Source organism: Periplaneta americana, chromosome 13 (genome assembly GCF_040183065.1).
Source record: "Periplaneta americana isolate PAMFEO1 chromosome 13, P.americana_PAMFEO1_priV1, whole genome shotgun sequence".
Classification (NCBI taxonomy): domain Eukaryota; kingdom Metazoa; phylum Arthropoda; class Insecta; order Blattodea; family Blattidae; genus Periplaneta; species Periplaneta americana.
Window position 1 is genome coordinate 126,685,534 of NC_091129.1, and position 16,727 is coordinate 126,702,260.

The 16,727-nt window shown below is 35.1% G+C and overlaps 1 protein-coding gene across 4 annotated transcripts in view; it reads left to right on the plus strand.

Moving 5' to 3' along the window:
• LOC138712404 (uncharacterized) overlaps positions 1–16,727 on the plus strand; it is a 188,654-nt gene that overhangs the window by 90,177 nt on the left and 81,750 nt on the right. For 2 of the 4 annotated variants that reach the window (XM_069844170.1, XM_069844172.1), the window contains exon 2: positions 1,826–2,035. In XM_069844170.1, the coding sequence (XP_069700271.1) occupies positions 1,826–2,035 (210 nt within the window). The remainder of the gene's footprint in view (positions 1–1,825; positions 2,036–16,727) is intronic. The other 2 variants (XM_069844173.1, XM_069844174.1) reach the window with 1 other exon arrangement.

Consider the following 16,727-nt stretch of genomic DNA (forward strand, 5'->3'; position numbering starts at 1 on the left):
ACAATATGAAGAATAAAATTACAATTAATATTAAATTTACAATTATTACAATAAAAATCAAAATCCAAAAAGATTACCTGATTAATAAAAGCTAGACAATTTATCATAGAAGTTAAGAACAAAGAATATATATATATATATATTTTGTATTTACTGAATTACAATTTAAACCTACTTTCAGTACAAAGGCGAAGATCCTATCTCTTTTGGAACTTGTGATATCGGAATTCTATTTCCGGACGTTGTTGTACTGTTTTGATGTTATCGTTAAGTTATACATTAATCCGCTTTTTCTCCCGCTTATTGAAAGGAATACTCTTTTCTGCTCTTACATAATAGATAACACACAGCCTAATTCAAAACCTATGAAATGATTGTCCAAAATTTTATGAACATTTCTTTTAACGAGGTTCTACGAGTAACAGCCACGCCGTCGAGAGAAGAAAGAGAAATAAAAGTGAAACACATTTTTAATTCGACGTTTTAAACTTAACGTGCAGCTATGAATTTATTTCTAGGTTTTCCAGTAAATATGATCTTTTTATAAACATTTTAATTCTGTGTTAAATATAATAAATGAATCGTTTACTTCAAATAAACTAACAATTCATATTGATAAAAAACAATGTAATCAAATTTGGTATACATAATAGTGCTCGGTTTTCCAAGAATATTAGATCACTTGGATAATCACTTGAACTGTAAAACAAACATAGAATGTATTACTCCTAAATTGAGCTCTGCCTGTTATGCATTGAGATTTCTATCTTCATTGGCGATATAAACAGCATTAAAACGGCTTACTTTGAACAGTTTCATTCTATAATGAAATATGTACTAATATTATGGGACAACTCAGCTGAAGATAAATATAGTTTTGTTTTTTAAAAGGAAGCCCTAAGGATTTACGGGTGTGCATAAAAGCACACCATGTAAAACGATTTTCCAAAATTTAGACAAATTGACCTTATCTTATGAGTACATTCTTTCCCTGGGGGTGTTTTACGCTAAAAACCAAAATACATTTAGGCCCACTTGTAGTACAAATCAAAACGGTAATATTGTAATACAAGACACAAATCAGATCCCCATGTATCCTCTGTTAGTCTCAACTGTTATATATTATATAAAAAAAAGAGTTCGCTATTCATGTATTACGGTCTTCACTGCACTGCCTAATTATTTTAAAGCTTTGAAGGGCCAAGAGAAAAAGTTTAGAACATATCAACAAAATTTCTGCATACCCATACCTTCTACTCAACAGATAATGTTTTACTTGTTCTTCTTCTTCTTCCTCGTGTTTTAGGATAAATCCTTTATTTTCCAACTTTGCTGTCTTAATCCGACGTTGGTGTCCAACTTTCCTTCCACCGTTTAGGGGGTCGTCCCAAAGGTCTTGGGGTGTCCAACTTTCCTTTCATTGCGATTTTTTCGGGAGTCTGTCTTCCGTCATCCTTAATACATGGTCCCGCCACCCTTTTCTTCTAGTCTTGATCCATTTTGTCACATCCCGCACTCCACATGTTTCCCTAATCTCATCATTCGTCTGTCTGTCGTATAACGTAACGCCAGCTATACTTCGTAATGTCCTCATTTCTGTTGTTGTCATCATTTTTGCATTTACTTGTAAATTGAATTAATATGCTATAACTCGACCGAGGCGAGTGGAGACGCGGGCGTAATGTGAACTATCGCGATGATGCTATACGAACACAGGAGAAGTACAAGTGGCGCTCCGGACTGCAGGACTCCACTGGCCTTGGTCGAGTAATAACTATGTACAGTAGCTATATTTTCAAATGGAAACCTAATGTTGTGCACGCAGCTGCCGCGGTGGTCAGTACGGACGTGGACGAAGGCGACCTGTTCCTGCCCGACGACGGAGATCTGGTGCTGTACACTCGGGAGCGCCGTGTGCCCGGCCAGCCCGTGGCGGTGGCCGCTTCGTCTGGCGACGCCCCGGCGCCGGGCGACGTCAAATGGACCCTGGGACTCGGTAAGCGTGAGTCCCGCTTCACACCTTATATTAGTGTAGGTGCGTAACACCAGCTGCCAGCACTTTCCCTTTAGCTACCACTAGTAATAGCGTAACACACACACGCTACTCTGGACACTGTCAATGGCTGTCTGTTAAACCTTTCCTTTTTTAGACCGCTTTCAGATAGTATAACATTATAATAGATATATGTGTATGTGAGTATCTGTCAAATACCTCTAATCTGTATGTATTCCTTAACACTAGTCCTGAGCTCAACGACTTTAAGATGTGGTTCCGGTAAAATTATTATTCAATCAAAGAGCCTATTTTTGCACTGGAATTAGGCCTAATACATTACAGCATAATCTCTTCAATTTTGATTAACAAAAATATGAATTTTTGTGGACATTATACCGTGTCAAAAGAATAATATACATTAAAACTAGTCAAATTAGTTTCCATAAAACTACTTATGAAATAAATAAATGACACTAGCAGAGTATTTTTTTAATTGTGAAGCAATTATTGGTAAATATTGCACAAAATAAACTGCTCTTTTACATATTTATTAAATACATTTTTAAACTATAGGCTAATCTGTATACGACTCTCAAACTAAAGAAATAATAACATAAATGGAAATTATAAAAATAAGTTGTAAACAGACTGTTAACTGTTATATAATTAATACTCCCTAATATTTCATTCAATGCTAGATTAAAACATAAAAGAAGAACGTATAGTTTAAATTAAAAAAATTCCGACAGCTGGAAGCAATTTAAATATAGGCTAGTTCTTAAAGGAGCACTTAACAAAAAAAAAAAAATTACATGTGACCCGTTGCGCGAAAAGGGACCTAAAGTCGTGGAAGGAAATTTTACAGGAGAACAAAATAACGAATTTGCAGTGTAAAAAGTGCATTTCTATGTTTTGATATCTCGCGCTACTAAACTAGGACGTAGTTTTACACAGTGCTTCTTAAATACCTAAATCTTTCTTATAGTTGCTAAGAAAACAAATGAAAACTTTAATTTGCATTTTTCTCGAAAAGTACATAATGTAATATTAACATTCAATAAGTAATATATTAAAAACTATAGCACCTAGAACCATGAATTTTTTTTAAATGCTCAGTATTTCATTCTCTTTTTGAAACCACAAAAAAATTAAAAATCCGACTTTAGGTCCCATTTCCTGCAACTAGTCACATAAATGTTGTAGGCTGATGACAGCACTAAAAACTGCAACTCAAAATATCAAATGGTTCTAAATATACGGGCGAAGGAATTTTGTCCACTACTGCTGCTGACGTCACACTGCCGCTCCCGTGGCTTACGCTGTGTAAGCTCGCACTTTGTTATAAAAAGAAGATCGGTATTTTTCGGGCTTGAATTATAGTGAATATAACGTAATGAACTAAAGAAGAATGGACTCCCTGCGGTGTGGCACGGTAGTGTGACGTCACTCGCATCACCAGTATCCACGTTTAGTGATAATAGGCTATGTTACTTAAAAACTATTAGTCGTAGAAAGGTCTAGTTTTCGCCATTGTGTGTATAATTATATTCACGTTGTTTTGAATATGTCATCCCAGAATGTGATATTAGTTCAGTACCCTTTTAAGGACTTTTTAGGATTGACATTCTTAAATCATAAGTAAGTACTGACATTTGGACATTTAGTAAAAAGACAGAGAAATACCGTTGAAATTGACCCCACCACGTTAACAAGACGGACAATGATCAACTACTCAGTATTGCTCTATATTATGGATCTGACAGACGACGAGAAGTCGATGAACTAAAGGAAATAAAGAGGACAGGAACATTTAAGTGTTATAGGGTAGAATAAACTGTCTTACTGTCTTCTATTAATGATAAGGATGATGATAATACATTCTATCATACGACTTTACCTATCTTCTGAACGATACCATGCTGAAGGGTTTTAAAACTTTGAAAATCCACCGTCTTAAGACGAGATTGGACTCGTCAATTTGGGGTACAAAGCGAACATGGTAACCAGCAAACCTCAGAAGACAACAGGTCTCCTTGTCACGGCGACAAGAAGTCCGAAGTTAAAATAATGTATTAACAACGCAGCTTGAGGCGAAAAATTGTGGATTTAAAGTTATAAGGAAGGAGTGAGAAAAACAATAACAATAAGAATAAAATGAGCAAAAATGGCCATTCTACTGAACATCAATATAAATGTTAAAAATACCTACTGGTTGAATATGATCTTGTAACTGAAATAAAGTATATACCTACCTGTGTTCGGGACACCCACCGTAACCATTTTCACAGTATTAAAAATCACATTAAAAACACTGGATATTAATTATATTGTCATATTTACAATGAAATGCAATGGATGTCATATTGGACAGCTGTCAATTCATTAGAGGGTTATTTATGCATAGTTACAACAGAACAAATATTATGCCCACACATTATGAATATTTTAATTGACACCACATACAGTTATATTATTATTATTATTATTACTATTATTATTATTATTTTTATTATTAATATTATTATTTTCATCATCATCATCCACTGCTGTGAAGTAACGGTTAGCTTGCCTGACCGTGAAACGAGCGGGTCCGGATTCATATCCTGGTTGGGACAAGTTACCTGATTGAGGTTTTTTCGGAGTTTCCTTCTCAGCCCATTAAGAGCAAATGCTGGATAACTTTCGGCATTGGACGTTGGACTCATTTCGCGGTCATTATCACCTTCATCTCATTCAAATGCTAGATAACCACAGGAGTTGATAAAACGTCGTAAAATAGCCAATTTTAAAACTATTATTATTATTATTATTATTATTATTATTATTATTATTATTATTATTATTATTATATCATCCAGTCTGCTGTCAAAAAATCTGAAAGTTAGAATTTATAAAACAGTTATATTACAGGTTGTTCTTTATGTTGTGAAACTTAGACTCTCACTTTGAGAGAGAGGAACATAGGTTAAAGGTGTTTGAGAATAAGGTGCTTAGGAAAATATTTAGAGCTAAGAGGGATGAAGTTACAGGAGAATGGAGAAAGTTACACAACACAGAACTGCACGCATTGTATTCTTCACCTGACATAATTAGGAACATTAAATCCAGACGTTTGAGATGGGCAGGGCATGTTGCACGTATGGGCGAATCAAGAAATGCATATAGAGTGTTAGTTGTGAGGCCGGAGGGAAAAAGACCTTTGGGGAGACCGAGACGTAGATGGGAAGATGATATTAAAATAGATTTGAGGGAGGTGGGATATGATTGTAGAGACTGGATTAATCTTGCTCAGGATAGAGACCAATGGCGGGCTTATGTGAGGGCGGCAATGAACCTCCGGGTTCCTTAAAAGGCAGTAAGTAAGTAATTATTATTAGATATTTGTTCAATTAGGAAAACATTAAAATCGGAATAAATCAAATTTGTTGGATAATCAATTTACTTGTTTAAACAAATTTTAATTATCCCTGTTGAAGCAATTTGAAAGGAAAAATTGTAAATTTTGTTGTTCCTTCCCATCCAATTATACCAAACCTAACTAAACTAATCGCAGAATATTTGTAGGGATGCAAGAGCGAAGAATTAAAAATATATAGATTGTTTTACGAAGTCTAATACATAAAGAAGAAACATGTTTATTCCACCTTAAATGTTGGTCAATAATAATTTCTAAGTACTTCACTTGAGTAGATTCCTCCAGAATAGAACATTTTCAATCGTCATTAATTGAACAACCAGCATTATAAATTATTAACTTTAATTTATCATAAGATTTTAATTTTTGTAACCAATTGTGTTTAAGGAAAATGGGATCAAAATAGTCTTGGAGACATTAAGTGAAAGAAAATTGCTATCTAGCCATTTTAATAACATTTATACCATATTTGCATGTTCGTATATACTAACTAGTCCAGGATGAGCCGCTAAAAATTACAACTGTAACATCAATATTATGAAAATAAAATGCCACTAAGTTTTCCTACATTAACTGATAACAAGTCATTTATATAATCATAATCATTACTCATTACTCATTACGAGTAATGTAGACCCACCGCCTATGATGCCCACTGAATAATCTCTGACGAACTACAGTGCGATTAGTTTTGCTTTCTGCCGGAATATTTTGCCTATGGGCGAGCGCGCCATTCGTTAACCGGTTAGCCAGTTAGTCGGGTCTCAGTGATTAGCCATACCAATCATACAGCAATAAACAATCATATTTACGCAGCTCGTTAGCCGGGTTAGCCAGTTAGCCGGGTCTCGGTGATTAGCGGAAGGGTAAAACAATAAAACAAACCAATCATACAACATTACACAAACAAATTTACGCCGCTCGTTAGCCGGGTTAGCAGTTAGCCGGGTCTCGGTGATTAGCGGAAGGGTAAAACAATAAAGAAACCAATCATACAACATTGCACAAACAAATTTACGCCGCTCGTTAGCCGGGTTAGCCAGTTAGCCGGGTCTCGGTGATTAACGGAAGGGTAAAACAATAAAACAAACCAATCATACAACATTACACAAACAAATTTACGCCGCTCGTTAGCCGGGTTAGCCAGTTAGCCGGGTCTCGGTGATTAACGGAAGGGTAAAACAATAAAAAAAACCAACCATACAACATTACACAAACAAATTTACGCCGCTCGTTAGCCGGGTTAGCCAGTTAGCCGGGTCTCGGTGATTAGCGGAAGGGTAAAACAATAAAAAAAACCAATCATACAACATTACACAAACAAATTTACGCCGCTCGTTAGCCGGGTTAGCCAGTTAGCCGAGTCTCGGTGATTAGCGGAAGGGTAAAACAATAAAAAAAACCAATCATACAACATTACACAAACAAATTTACGCCGCTCGTTAGCCGGGTTAGCCAGTTAGCCGAGTCTCGGTGATTAGCGGAAGGGTAAAACAATAAAAAAAACCAACCATACAACATTACACAAACAAATTTACGCCGCTCGTTAGCCGGGTTAGCCAGTTAGCCGGGTCTCGGTGATTAGCGGAAGGGTAAAACAATAAAAAAAACCAATCATACAACATTACACAAACAAATTTACGCCGCTCGTTAGCCGGGTTAGCCAGTTAGCCGAGTCTCGGTGATTAGCGGAAGGGTAAAACAATAAAAAAAACCAATCATACAACATTACACAAACAAATTTACGCCGCTCGTTAGCCGGGTTAGCCAGTTAGCCGGGTCTCGGTGATTAACGGAAGGGTAAAACAATAAAAAAAACCAACCATACAACATTACACAAACAAATTTACGCCGCTCGTTAGCCGGGTTAGCCAGTTAGCCGGGTCTCGGTGATTAGCGGAAGGGTAAAACAATAAAAAAAACCAATCATACAACATTACACAAACAAATTTACGCCGCTCGTTAGCCGGGTTAGCCAGTTAGCCGAGTCTCGGTGATTAGCGGAAGGGTAAAACAATAAAAAAAACCAATCATACAACATTACACAAACAAATTTACGCCGCTCGTTAGCCAGGTTAGCCAGTTAGCCGGGTCTCGGTGATTAGCGGAAGGGTAAAACAATAAAAAAAACCAATCATACAACATTACACAAACAAATTTACGCCGCTCGTTAGCCGGGTTAAAGCTGGTTCACAATAAACCGGGAATGAAAACGACAACGAGAACAAAAACGGAAATAGTGTTAAAATAAATAAATGTGAATGCTCATATTTAAATACATTTATTTTAACATTATTTCCGTTCTCGATCTCGTTTTCGTTTTCATTCCCGGTTTATTGTGAACCAGCCTTTAGCCAGTTATCCGGGTCTCGGTGATTAGCGGAAGGGTAAAACAGTAAAACAAACCAACCATATTTTAACTGTCTGGTGATAACCTATTATAGTTAATATAATTTCGTTCTAGAGACACGATATCTGTGGAGATGTCAGCCTTGTGCAGGCCTTCGATATCACAAGGCTGAAACTTGTAGTGCTCTATGTTTAACGTAATACGATAGCTACACAATGGAGGAGCAAACATGTTGTCTCTTAACTTTGCAATTTTGTTTTGCACTGATCATGTTTCACTTGTTTAGCCAGTAAAATGAGACTGACTGGCTGGCATGGTTTCGTGAGAATCACAATCTTTGTTACTCTTGATACCGTTTGTTCTAACGAATCTGTTTGACTGTTAATATTCTCCCGGAATTATGAAATTAGTTATTACTTGGAATGTATTATAAATGAAAATCTATAGTCCTTATTTTAATTATTACCAGGAATTCTTTCTAAGAAATTATAAATAAATATAAATAGTCTTGCATCTTCAATTGCACTGTACTTATTTGCTAACAAACAACATTAATTAAGCTTACAAGTAGAGTGGAATATTAGAGGAAAACCTCTCAATTTTATTTAAAGTTTATTGATTTTCTTCTGTTGAAAAACTAGATAAAGTAATGTGTAAATAAATATGCTCATAGTCACCGGCATCTTCTGTAGGTATTTATAACAATAGATGACGTTCTGGCTCCGAATTATATGCCGGCCTGGAGGCTCAAGCGGTAGGAGCACGGCATGTCTCTATCGCTTGGTCCGAAAGGTTGTGGGTTCGAGTCCCACCTCGGGCATGGGTGTCATGTACGTACTAGTTTAAGAAAGCGGAAAACAGAAAAACAGAAACGAAAAGGAAAAGGGTGGGGGGAAACCCTTCCTTTAAAAAAAATAAAAAAATTGTAGGGTAAAGGTTGGTAAAATTGTGATACTAATAATATTATGATTGTAATTTTTTAGAATTTATTACAATTTTACTGAGCGAGAGAAGGACCGGTTTTGTGCAGAAACTTGTCCACGAACATTCCCAGCATACATAAGATTTGATTGTAATAGAAATAAGAAAACAAGTACTTCGATTAAATAACTGAACGATAATTCAAGTAAATATTTGTAAGTCGGAGATAGTTCATGTTACAATATTCTTATCCATCGTCCCGCTTAAGGGGAGAAGATGGTATTTTTTTTAACTTTTTTTCCTATTTGGTGTAAATTATTAATTTTTTGTATGTAGAGAGCTCATAGCTGTGGCAACTCAACCTAATAAATATATTTTGAAAAAAAAATTATTTGGGGGCCCAAATTGGAAAAAAATATACCCAATGCAGGATTGTACTAAAACAGATATATCTAAACCGTTTTTTAAAGATAGATTCAAACAGTTTTTGCAATGTATTTGCAAAAGTATGTTCTACAAACTGTCTGTAACAGAATTTTTATATTAGTCCCTACGTTTGTAAAATAAACAATTAAAATTTAGTAACAATTTTCTGATTTCTTTTCTTGCAAACAAACGAACGTATTTTTAAAATGAAATCAATTAACAAAATTCTGTTACAGAGAAAAGTTTCCTAATAGTCTAACGAATATGTGTCCTAAATTTCATGCATATATCTTTAATAGTTCAGAAATTATATGCATTTTGTCTGGCAATGTAGCAAAAAAAATGAAGTTACTGGAAACCGATAAAAGCTGAAGTGTTATTTAAAAATTCATAGCGCAGGAAGTTTAAAAATGACGTCTCAACATCCGATAAGGGCACAAATACCCACAAAATGTTATGCAATGCATTCCACTCATATCAAAGGGTATTTTAAAGAAATTTTTTTTTTAATTTAATTTACCGGAAACAACAATAAAAGTGGGCGAGTGATTTAAAAATCCATAACGCAGGAAGTTTAAAAATGGCGATCCACACATATCACAGAGTATTTTAAGGAATATTTTTTTTGAAAATTTAGTCATTTTTCATCAAAAATACCATCCTCTCCCCTTAAGGTATTCATAAAAAAAAACCTGCTAATGTGACGATTAGAAGAATTCTATTTCTCTGATGGAGATACCTGTAATGTGGAATTCATTGTCTTCAGTGATAGGATGACAGGTGATGTCGATGATGGGAAATGACCGGCAAATGTTTGAGTTGTGAGTTTCCGAGCTTATGTTACGTTGTCTCAATTGCTAGAGCTAACCTTTCGACCATTCTCCTGTGGTCGCCCACAGCTGGTCAAAACGTTAGCTGTAGCAACTGAAACAACGCGATACAAGCCGGGAAACTCACAACTCATGAACAGCAGCCGCGGAAGCCTACACCAACACCGGAAAATGTTGTTTTCACTTTCTACTTCAGGGAAAGTATGCCTCTTCATTTAAAATTTTTGAATTCTCGACTTTATATGTCTTCCAAAGGAAATTATGGAAAAAAATTCTCGTCCTTCAAAATTCGCCCCTCATTACCGATATTTCATGCACAAACTTCAAATTTAATAGCATGTATGATAACTATTCTTTATTGAGAACGATTATAATATCATCACATTCATCATGGATTCATTCACATTATAGCCCGATGACAATTTTTTGGCACACTTCGTTACCTTTCATGTTCCTTTTACTTGTCAATTTAAAATTAAATGTTGCTACAGAGAAAACATTTTGGACACTTCAAAACACATTTTCATTACAGCTTCAAATTTGTATTTAATTAAGAGCGGGAAGAGCGAGGCTTTCCCGCTTTCATTAAGTATGAATTAATGTTTCATTACATTACGAATGGGCAGATAACCGGTGGCAATATTGCTGCAGTACAAAAGTATGTCCACAATAAACTATTTACTACGCTCAGATTTGGTCTTTAAAGACTTATTTACATTTATTTCATACCTCTTTCGACCTCACCACTGGTATGTTTCCTTTCAACTACTATTCAATTATTTCAATCAGTCATGATTTACTTCAACGCACGTTTTTGCTTCGTTTTGATTAAATTTTGTTCCTCCCTTCCTTCTGTCTGATGTAATGGCCGTCAGCTACGTCTGTGTATCGCCCTCATTGAAAGACAAATATTCCATTCCTGTTATGAGAGACAACACTCACCGTCCTTCTCTTTTGAGAGGTAGTTGCCTGGTTTACCCAATATTCATAGGATTCCGCTTGAAAATACAAAATTAACAGTCGCTAATTTGTAGGTTCTTTCAATATCAGGACTGTTTTTTCAACGTCAATAAACAAAAACTTAGATTATAGGCCTATTAAATGTAACTTCCGTTAAAGCTAAAATAAACTTACTAAGTTTCCATAACTTTTCCATTATTTAATATACTGATATTAATGTAATTGGATTTGCAGTAACAACTTCACTTTTCACAGGCATTTAGTCCCTAGTGGCAGTGCAAAGTATTTGATCAGTGAAATATTTTTGAAGTGTTAGTGAAATCAGGATAGAATCAGTGAAATGTGCCGTAGTTCCAGTGCAGTGAGTGAGTTGACAGCCAAATGAGTGTAGTGTTGAAAGGTACTTGTGCAGATATGAACATATCATACTCGTGGGGTTTAGTTCGAACATAGGTTTAAGGTACAAATTAGATTTACTTTAAATGTTATTTTAACTGATCGTGCTTCATTTAATTTAGGATGTTCCCTGTTATTATTATTATTATTATTATTATTATTATTATTATTATTATTATTATTATTATTATTAATTATTAATTATTTTAGTATTAATTATTAGTATTATTATTAATTGTATTTTTATTCATTGTGTTTATTATTGTCTTTATTTGAGTGTAATTAGTTACCACTGCCACCGGGTATATACCCATTGCAGTGTGAATACATACATACATACATACATACATACATACATACATACATACATACATACATACATACATACATACATACATACATACATACATACATACATACATACATACATACATACATACATACATACATACATACATACATACATACATACATACATACATACATACATACATACATACATACATACATACATACATACATACATACATACATACATACATACATACATACATACATACATACATACATACATACATATAAACTTCAGGGTGTTTCACATAAGTATAAGAATAGGAGTGAAACATCACTTATGGAGAGGTGTCAAATTTTGGTACGAGCTGTATGTATAAATTACAAAAATGGCCAAATGAACTGAGCACGTTTGCGTATGTTTCTGAATTGCGGTTCCAAAAGAATTTATAAAGTGTGATTAAACCCTATCGTCTACAATTTAATCAATAAATGTATTGTTTTGAAACATGTAAAACTTCCAGTGAGAAGAACCTTCGTGAAACGGATTTTTTCAGTGACATTTCCTATTCATATTTCACTTACTTTTTCGCCAATAAAACAAACAAAAATGAGTCTCCTAGTTCAGTAAATGCATTACTTTTTTACTAGAACATTCCAGGAATGTCTTAATCGACTAGCGCTAAGTGGTAGCAACTAAACAACCAATATTTTACGCCAGACTAGCTCATCTCCAGACTTCAGAAGCAAGTGAAGTGATGAACGATAACCGACTAAAGAACTTTTATATAGACATTATGCAAGCTCGTCGTCTTTGTTATGCCCTTGTCATTACCGGTTACTGAGGGATTTGTGATTTTTTGTGCAAGTTTTAACTATGGGCGAGATACTCAGAATTTTGTAGACGATCTATCGACCGCTTGAATAATGACAGGCCTGATATTACAACACTGGAAGCTGAGACTCTTTTCCTTGGAAAATATTTGACGTCGACGTCGCTAAACCTTCATATGGGTCGTCTATTGTGAAAATTACTTTTTTATGATGAGAATATGGACGAAATCTGCTTCTCACTAGAGTAACGAATTTCATGTCCCTTACGCCTATATTTTTGCTGTTTAGATTAGGACTCAAGCACTGTTGATTATTTTTCGTAATCATTGGTAGTATGAATCTTTTATCGATAGATAGGCTACGTAGTACAATTCAACTGTTGGCAGATGTATGGGAAATTACACAGTGTTGATGTAATTAGCGTGTTATTTATGAAATACAAGTATAACGTTTAGAGGAACATGCCTGATTTTTAAGTTATCTTTTATACAAGAGCTGAGTACAAGCATTACCGCACCTTTCCAACAAATACGCTGTCTCAGATAAAGCAACATTTCCGGGCCTTCGGGTTCTGCAACGCATCGATAATCCAGAGGTTGGAGTACAATTTGAGCTCGACAAACTTGTGGTGTGGCAGATTCTCTCGAGATATTCTATTTTTTTCCTGCCATCATTTCATTGTTTCACTACTACAGAAATTGTATTTCTTCTACAGCGGGAAACTTGAATAGTAGTGGTAGTGGTAGTTGTTGTTATTGTTGTTGTATTTTGCCTGGCAGAGTTAAGGCCATAAGGCCGCTTCCACTCAACCAGGCTTCAATAATATACATGAAATACAAAATTATGGTTATAGAATACAAGAAACAAGACAATAGAAGATACATGAAATATAGAGATTAGGGTAAATCTGCCTAACTCCGTGATACTCCTAAATCCGTAATGCTTTTTTTAAAATTGAATGTCAGTCAAAGCTTTGCCGTTCGATTATAGCACCAGACATCTTTCTCGAAAGATTGCATTTTTTAACTATTTTTGAGACGTCTGTGAACTTCCTAGCAAGATATCCAATCCCGTGACATTCAGTGAAAAAACGTATCACGGAATTAGGAATATCACGGAATTAAGCAACTTTACCCTACATGAAATATAGTAGAAAATTACAAATAGTCAAGATAAGTTGCATAATATAAGGAGAATATAAAACAAAGTAGAAAATTACATATAATCAAAATCAGTTACACAACATAAGGGGAATATATACAATTTATAAGACATAAACTGCTCGAGATAAATTCGACGTTTAATTCACTTGAGATATAATATACAATTAATGTACTAATAGGAGAATACATTTGGGTTACAAGACATAAAAAGTTTAATAGCAAAAACGTACTGTATAACATACAGATACAAAGGATTAAGTAATATAGGGGAGAGTTGGGTAGTATCGGACATCGGGTAATATCGGACGGTGCGTTTCTTTCATCTACAACCAGATGGTAGTACCTGAATAACATGGTTACGTTTCTATATGCAACATCACAGAAACGTAACCATGTCATTCAGATACTATCATCTGGTGGTAGATGAAAGAAACTCACTGTCCGATATTACCCGATGTCCGATACTACCTAACTCTCCCCTATCAAGATAATGAAAAAGGAAAAAAAAAAAAAAAAGAAGAGAGAGGAGAAAAAATAATAACTTTGTCATTTAAGATTATTTATAAACTTTTGCAAGAGTCTAGTTCTGTTCAATAAAAACATTTCTAAGTAGAGTGAATATGTGCATGTCCAAATTAAGTTCCCCATAAATATTACGTCTACATATACAGAGAGGAAGTGAAATAATCCTGCAGATTTTCAGAGCGAATAGCTTGTGTTGTATATAACAAAAAAGTGTAATACCACAATTTTCTGAGAAATAAATGTTTAACACCCTCTTATTCGGTAACTATTACGAATAGGATCGTTATTTTTTTCTATATCGATAGGAAATCTAATAACGAATCATTTATCCCTCTGGCGTATTTCAATAGCGAAGACGGTTTTCGTGTAAATTTAATTTAAAAACCACTAATTTGAAGCCACTGAGCGATGCGACCAGCTTGCAACATTGAGAGAAAGGAGGAGGTAGTTCACTAAAGCAGACATAACTGAGTTCGTTGACCTCTTACGTCTGTAGGCTACTACGAGAAGAAAGAGGAGGCGATGTTGCCAGACTGCTGAAACGTCCAACTCAATTTCCTAATTAATCGTGCATTTAATCACAGAACGTAATATAGGTTTTCTATTCATTTAAGTGTAGGGTAAACAAGGGTGAAACGGGTCACCAGATGAATCGGGTCAGTTTTGAAAACACCGCTCTGTAAGCCAAAGAACAAAGAATACTGGACTGTGCGCTAGCTAGCGTTGAAGTTGGGAACTTCTTCAATGCAGAAAGGCGGGAAAGCAATATAACTGCATTGTTTTCGGTGCGGTGTTTGAAGTAGAAAATTGTTATTGTAATGATAAGTAGCAATATTTTATTTAATTTCTTAAATTGTAGTGTTTATTTAATCTGCGTTTTACAAGTTATTATTGTGATACTTATATGATTTAGTAATTAAGTTGCAAGTGGACTCTTAAAGGACAGGTTACCCATATGTTAAGCTTCTAAGACCAATCAGTATGGCAAACCTTACGATGCAAAAATATTACTGCTCTTTGGGTGATTCGGGTCACTATTTTAAGAGTGAAAAGGGTCAGAATATTTTTAACTGATTTCATTGAACTAGAGTTTGTATTTGTCCTAAATGGGGAAATACAGTAGGAAGACGCAGTCTTCATGATTGGAGGAGTATATGTAGAGGGCAACAATAGCTTATCGTGAAGTACGAAGCCAGCGCCACGCTGCGGCGCTCTTCAATGTACCACATTACTGCCTATAAAGACGTCTGGAAAATAAGGTCAACTAACAGGTAAAGAATAGGGGAGGATAAACCGTGTTCTCAGTTGACCAATAAAAGCAATTTGCAAAGAGAATACTTAGCCTAAACTTTCAGCTTGTGGGTTTGACTGAATGTTCGAAAAGGTGCTCATAATCATCATCATCATCGTCAGGAAATGAATCATGAGAAGAATATGACACTGCATGTAGGTTTTGCAATGTTAAATAGAGTGATCCTGTTTCCTTAAAGCTCGTAAACTGTGTACAATGCATGGGAAAGGGGAATGGGTGATACCATGAAAATTGTGCTGGAGCTGAGAGTAAGAAGAGATTTATTTGTGGAAGATGTTCATTGAATAATTGAAACAGGACATTTGTTGCTTGTGGTGAAGAATTATTATTAAATATACAAGGTGAGCCATAAGTATGTTTAGAAAACTTGTGAGCGTGATACTGGATAAAAAAATAAGAACGATTCCTTATAAGAAAATTTGACGGAAATAGTAATTTTCGTTTTCATAAGCATCTGATCATATTATTGTGTTGCTTTTGTTTTGATTTTGTACCAGTGTTTGTTTGCAAACAACACAGTAACAAGACAGTAGTACATTGTTTTTTGTTTTGATTGGACGCGGTGGTCCAGAGCCTTGGCCACCCAGATCACCCGACTTCACCCCATTAGATTTTTACCTTTGGTGTCACTTGAAGGCTGTCGTCTATTCAACAGCAGTGAATAATGCAGAGGAGCTATTGCAATGTGTTGAAAATGCATGCCAATTGATCAGTGATGCCAACATGGTGTTTGAGTGAACTCGCCAGTCGTGTATACGTCGTGCTTAGGCATGTGAAACAATGGAGGGGGACATACTGAGCGCCTTTTGTAGACGTTAAATGACAAGTTTCTCAACATGTACTTGTGACACAACGAAAAAAGAACAAAAAGAAAGTATGACAATTTCTCCAATAAATAAGCATTTTCCGTCAAATTTTCATGTAAGGAATTGTTCTTATTTTTGATCCAGGAGCACTCTCACGCGTTTTCCAAACATACTTATGACTCACTCTGTATAATTTGTCTGGGTCTGAATCTTCATAAGTACTTTATTGTACAAGTTTACGAATAAAAATGAAAAGTAAGAATGTTTCCATTCGCCCTTCTTGATGGCCCTATTCAACCTGGCTGCTTAGGGTGAAAAGGGTCATGCAGTACTTTGTTTAATTTCTAAATATGCTAAATTGTTGTAGAGTTAATTCTAATATAAACATTTAAACGTGTAGCTAAAACTTCAATCTTTCTGACGAAGTGTCACACTTTAGGTTTGATGTTAAGTTATGTGAGTTATTAGAGTAAATATGAATTTTGATCCTATTCACCCTTGC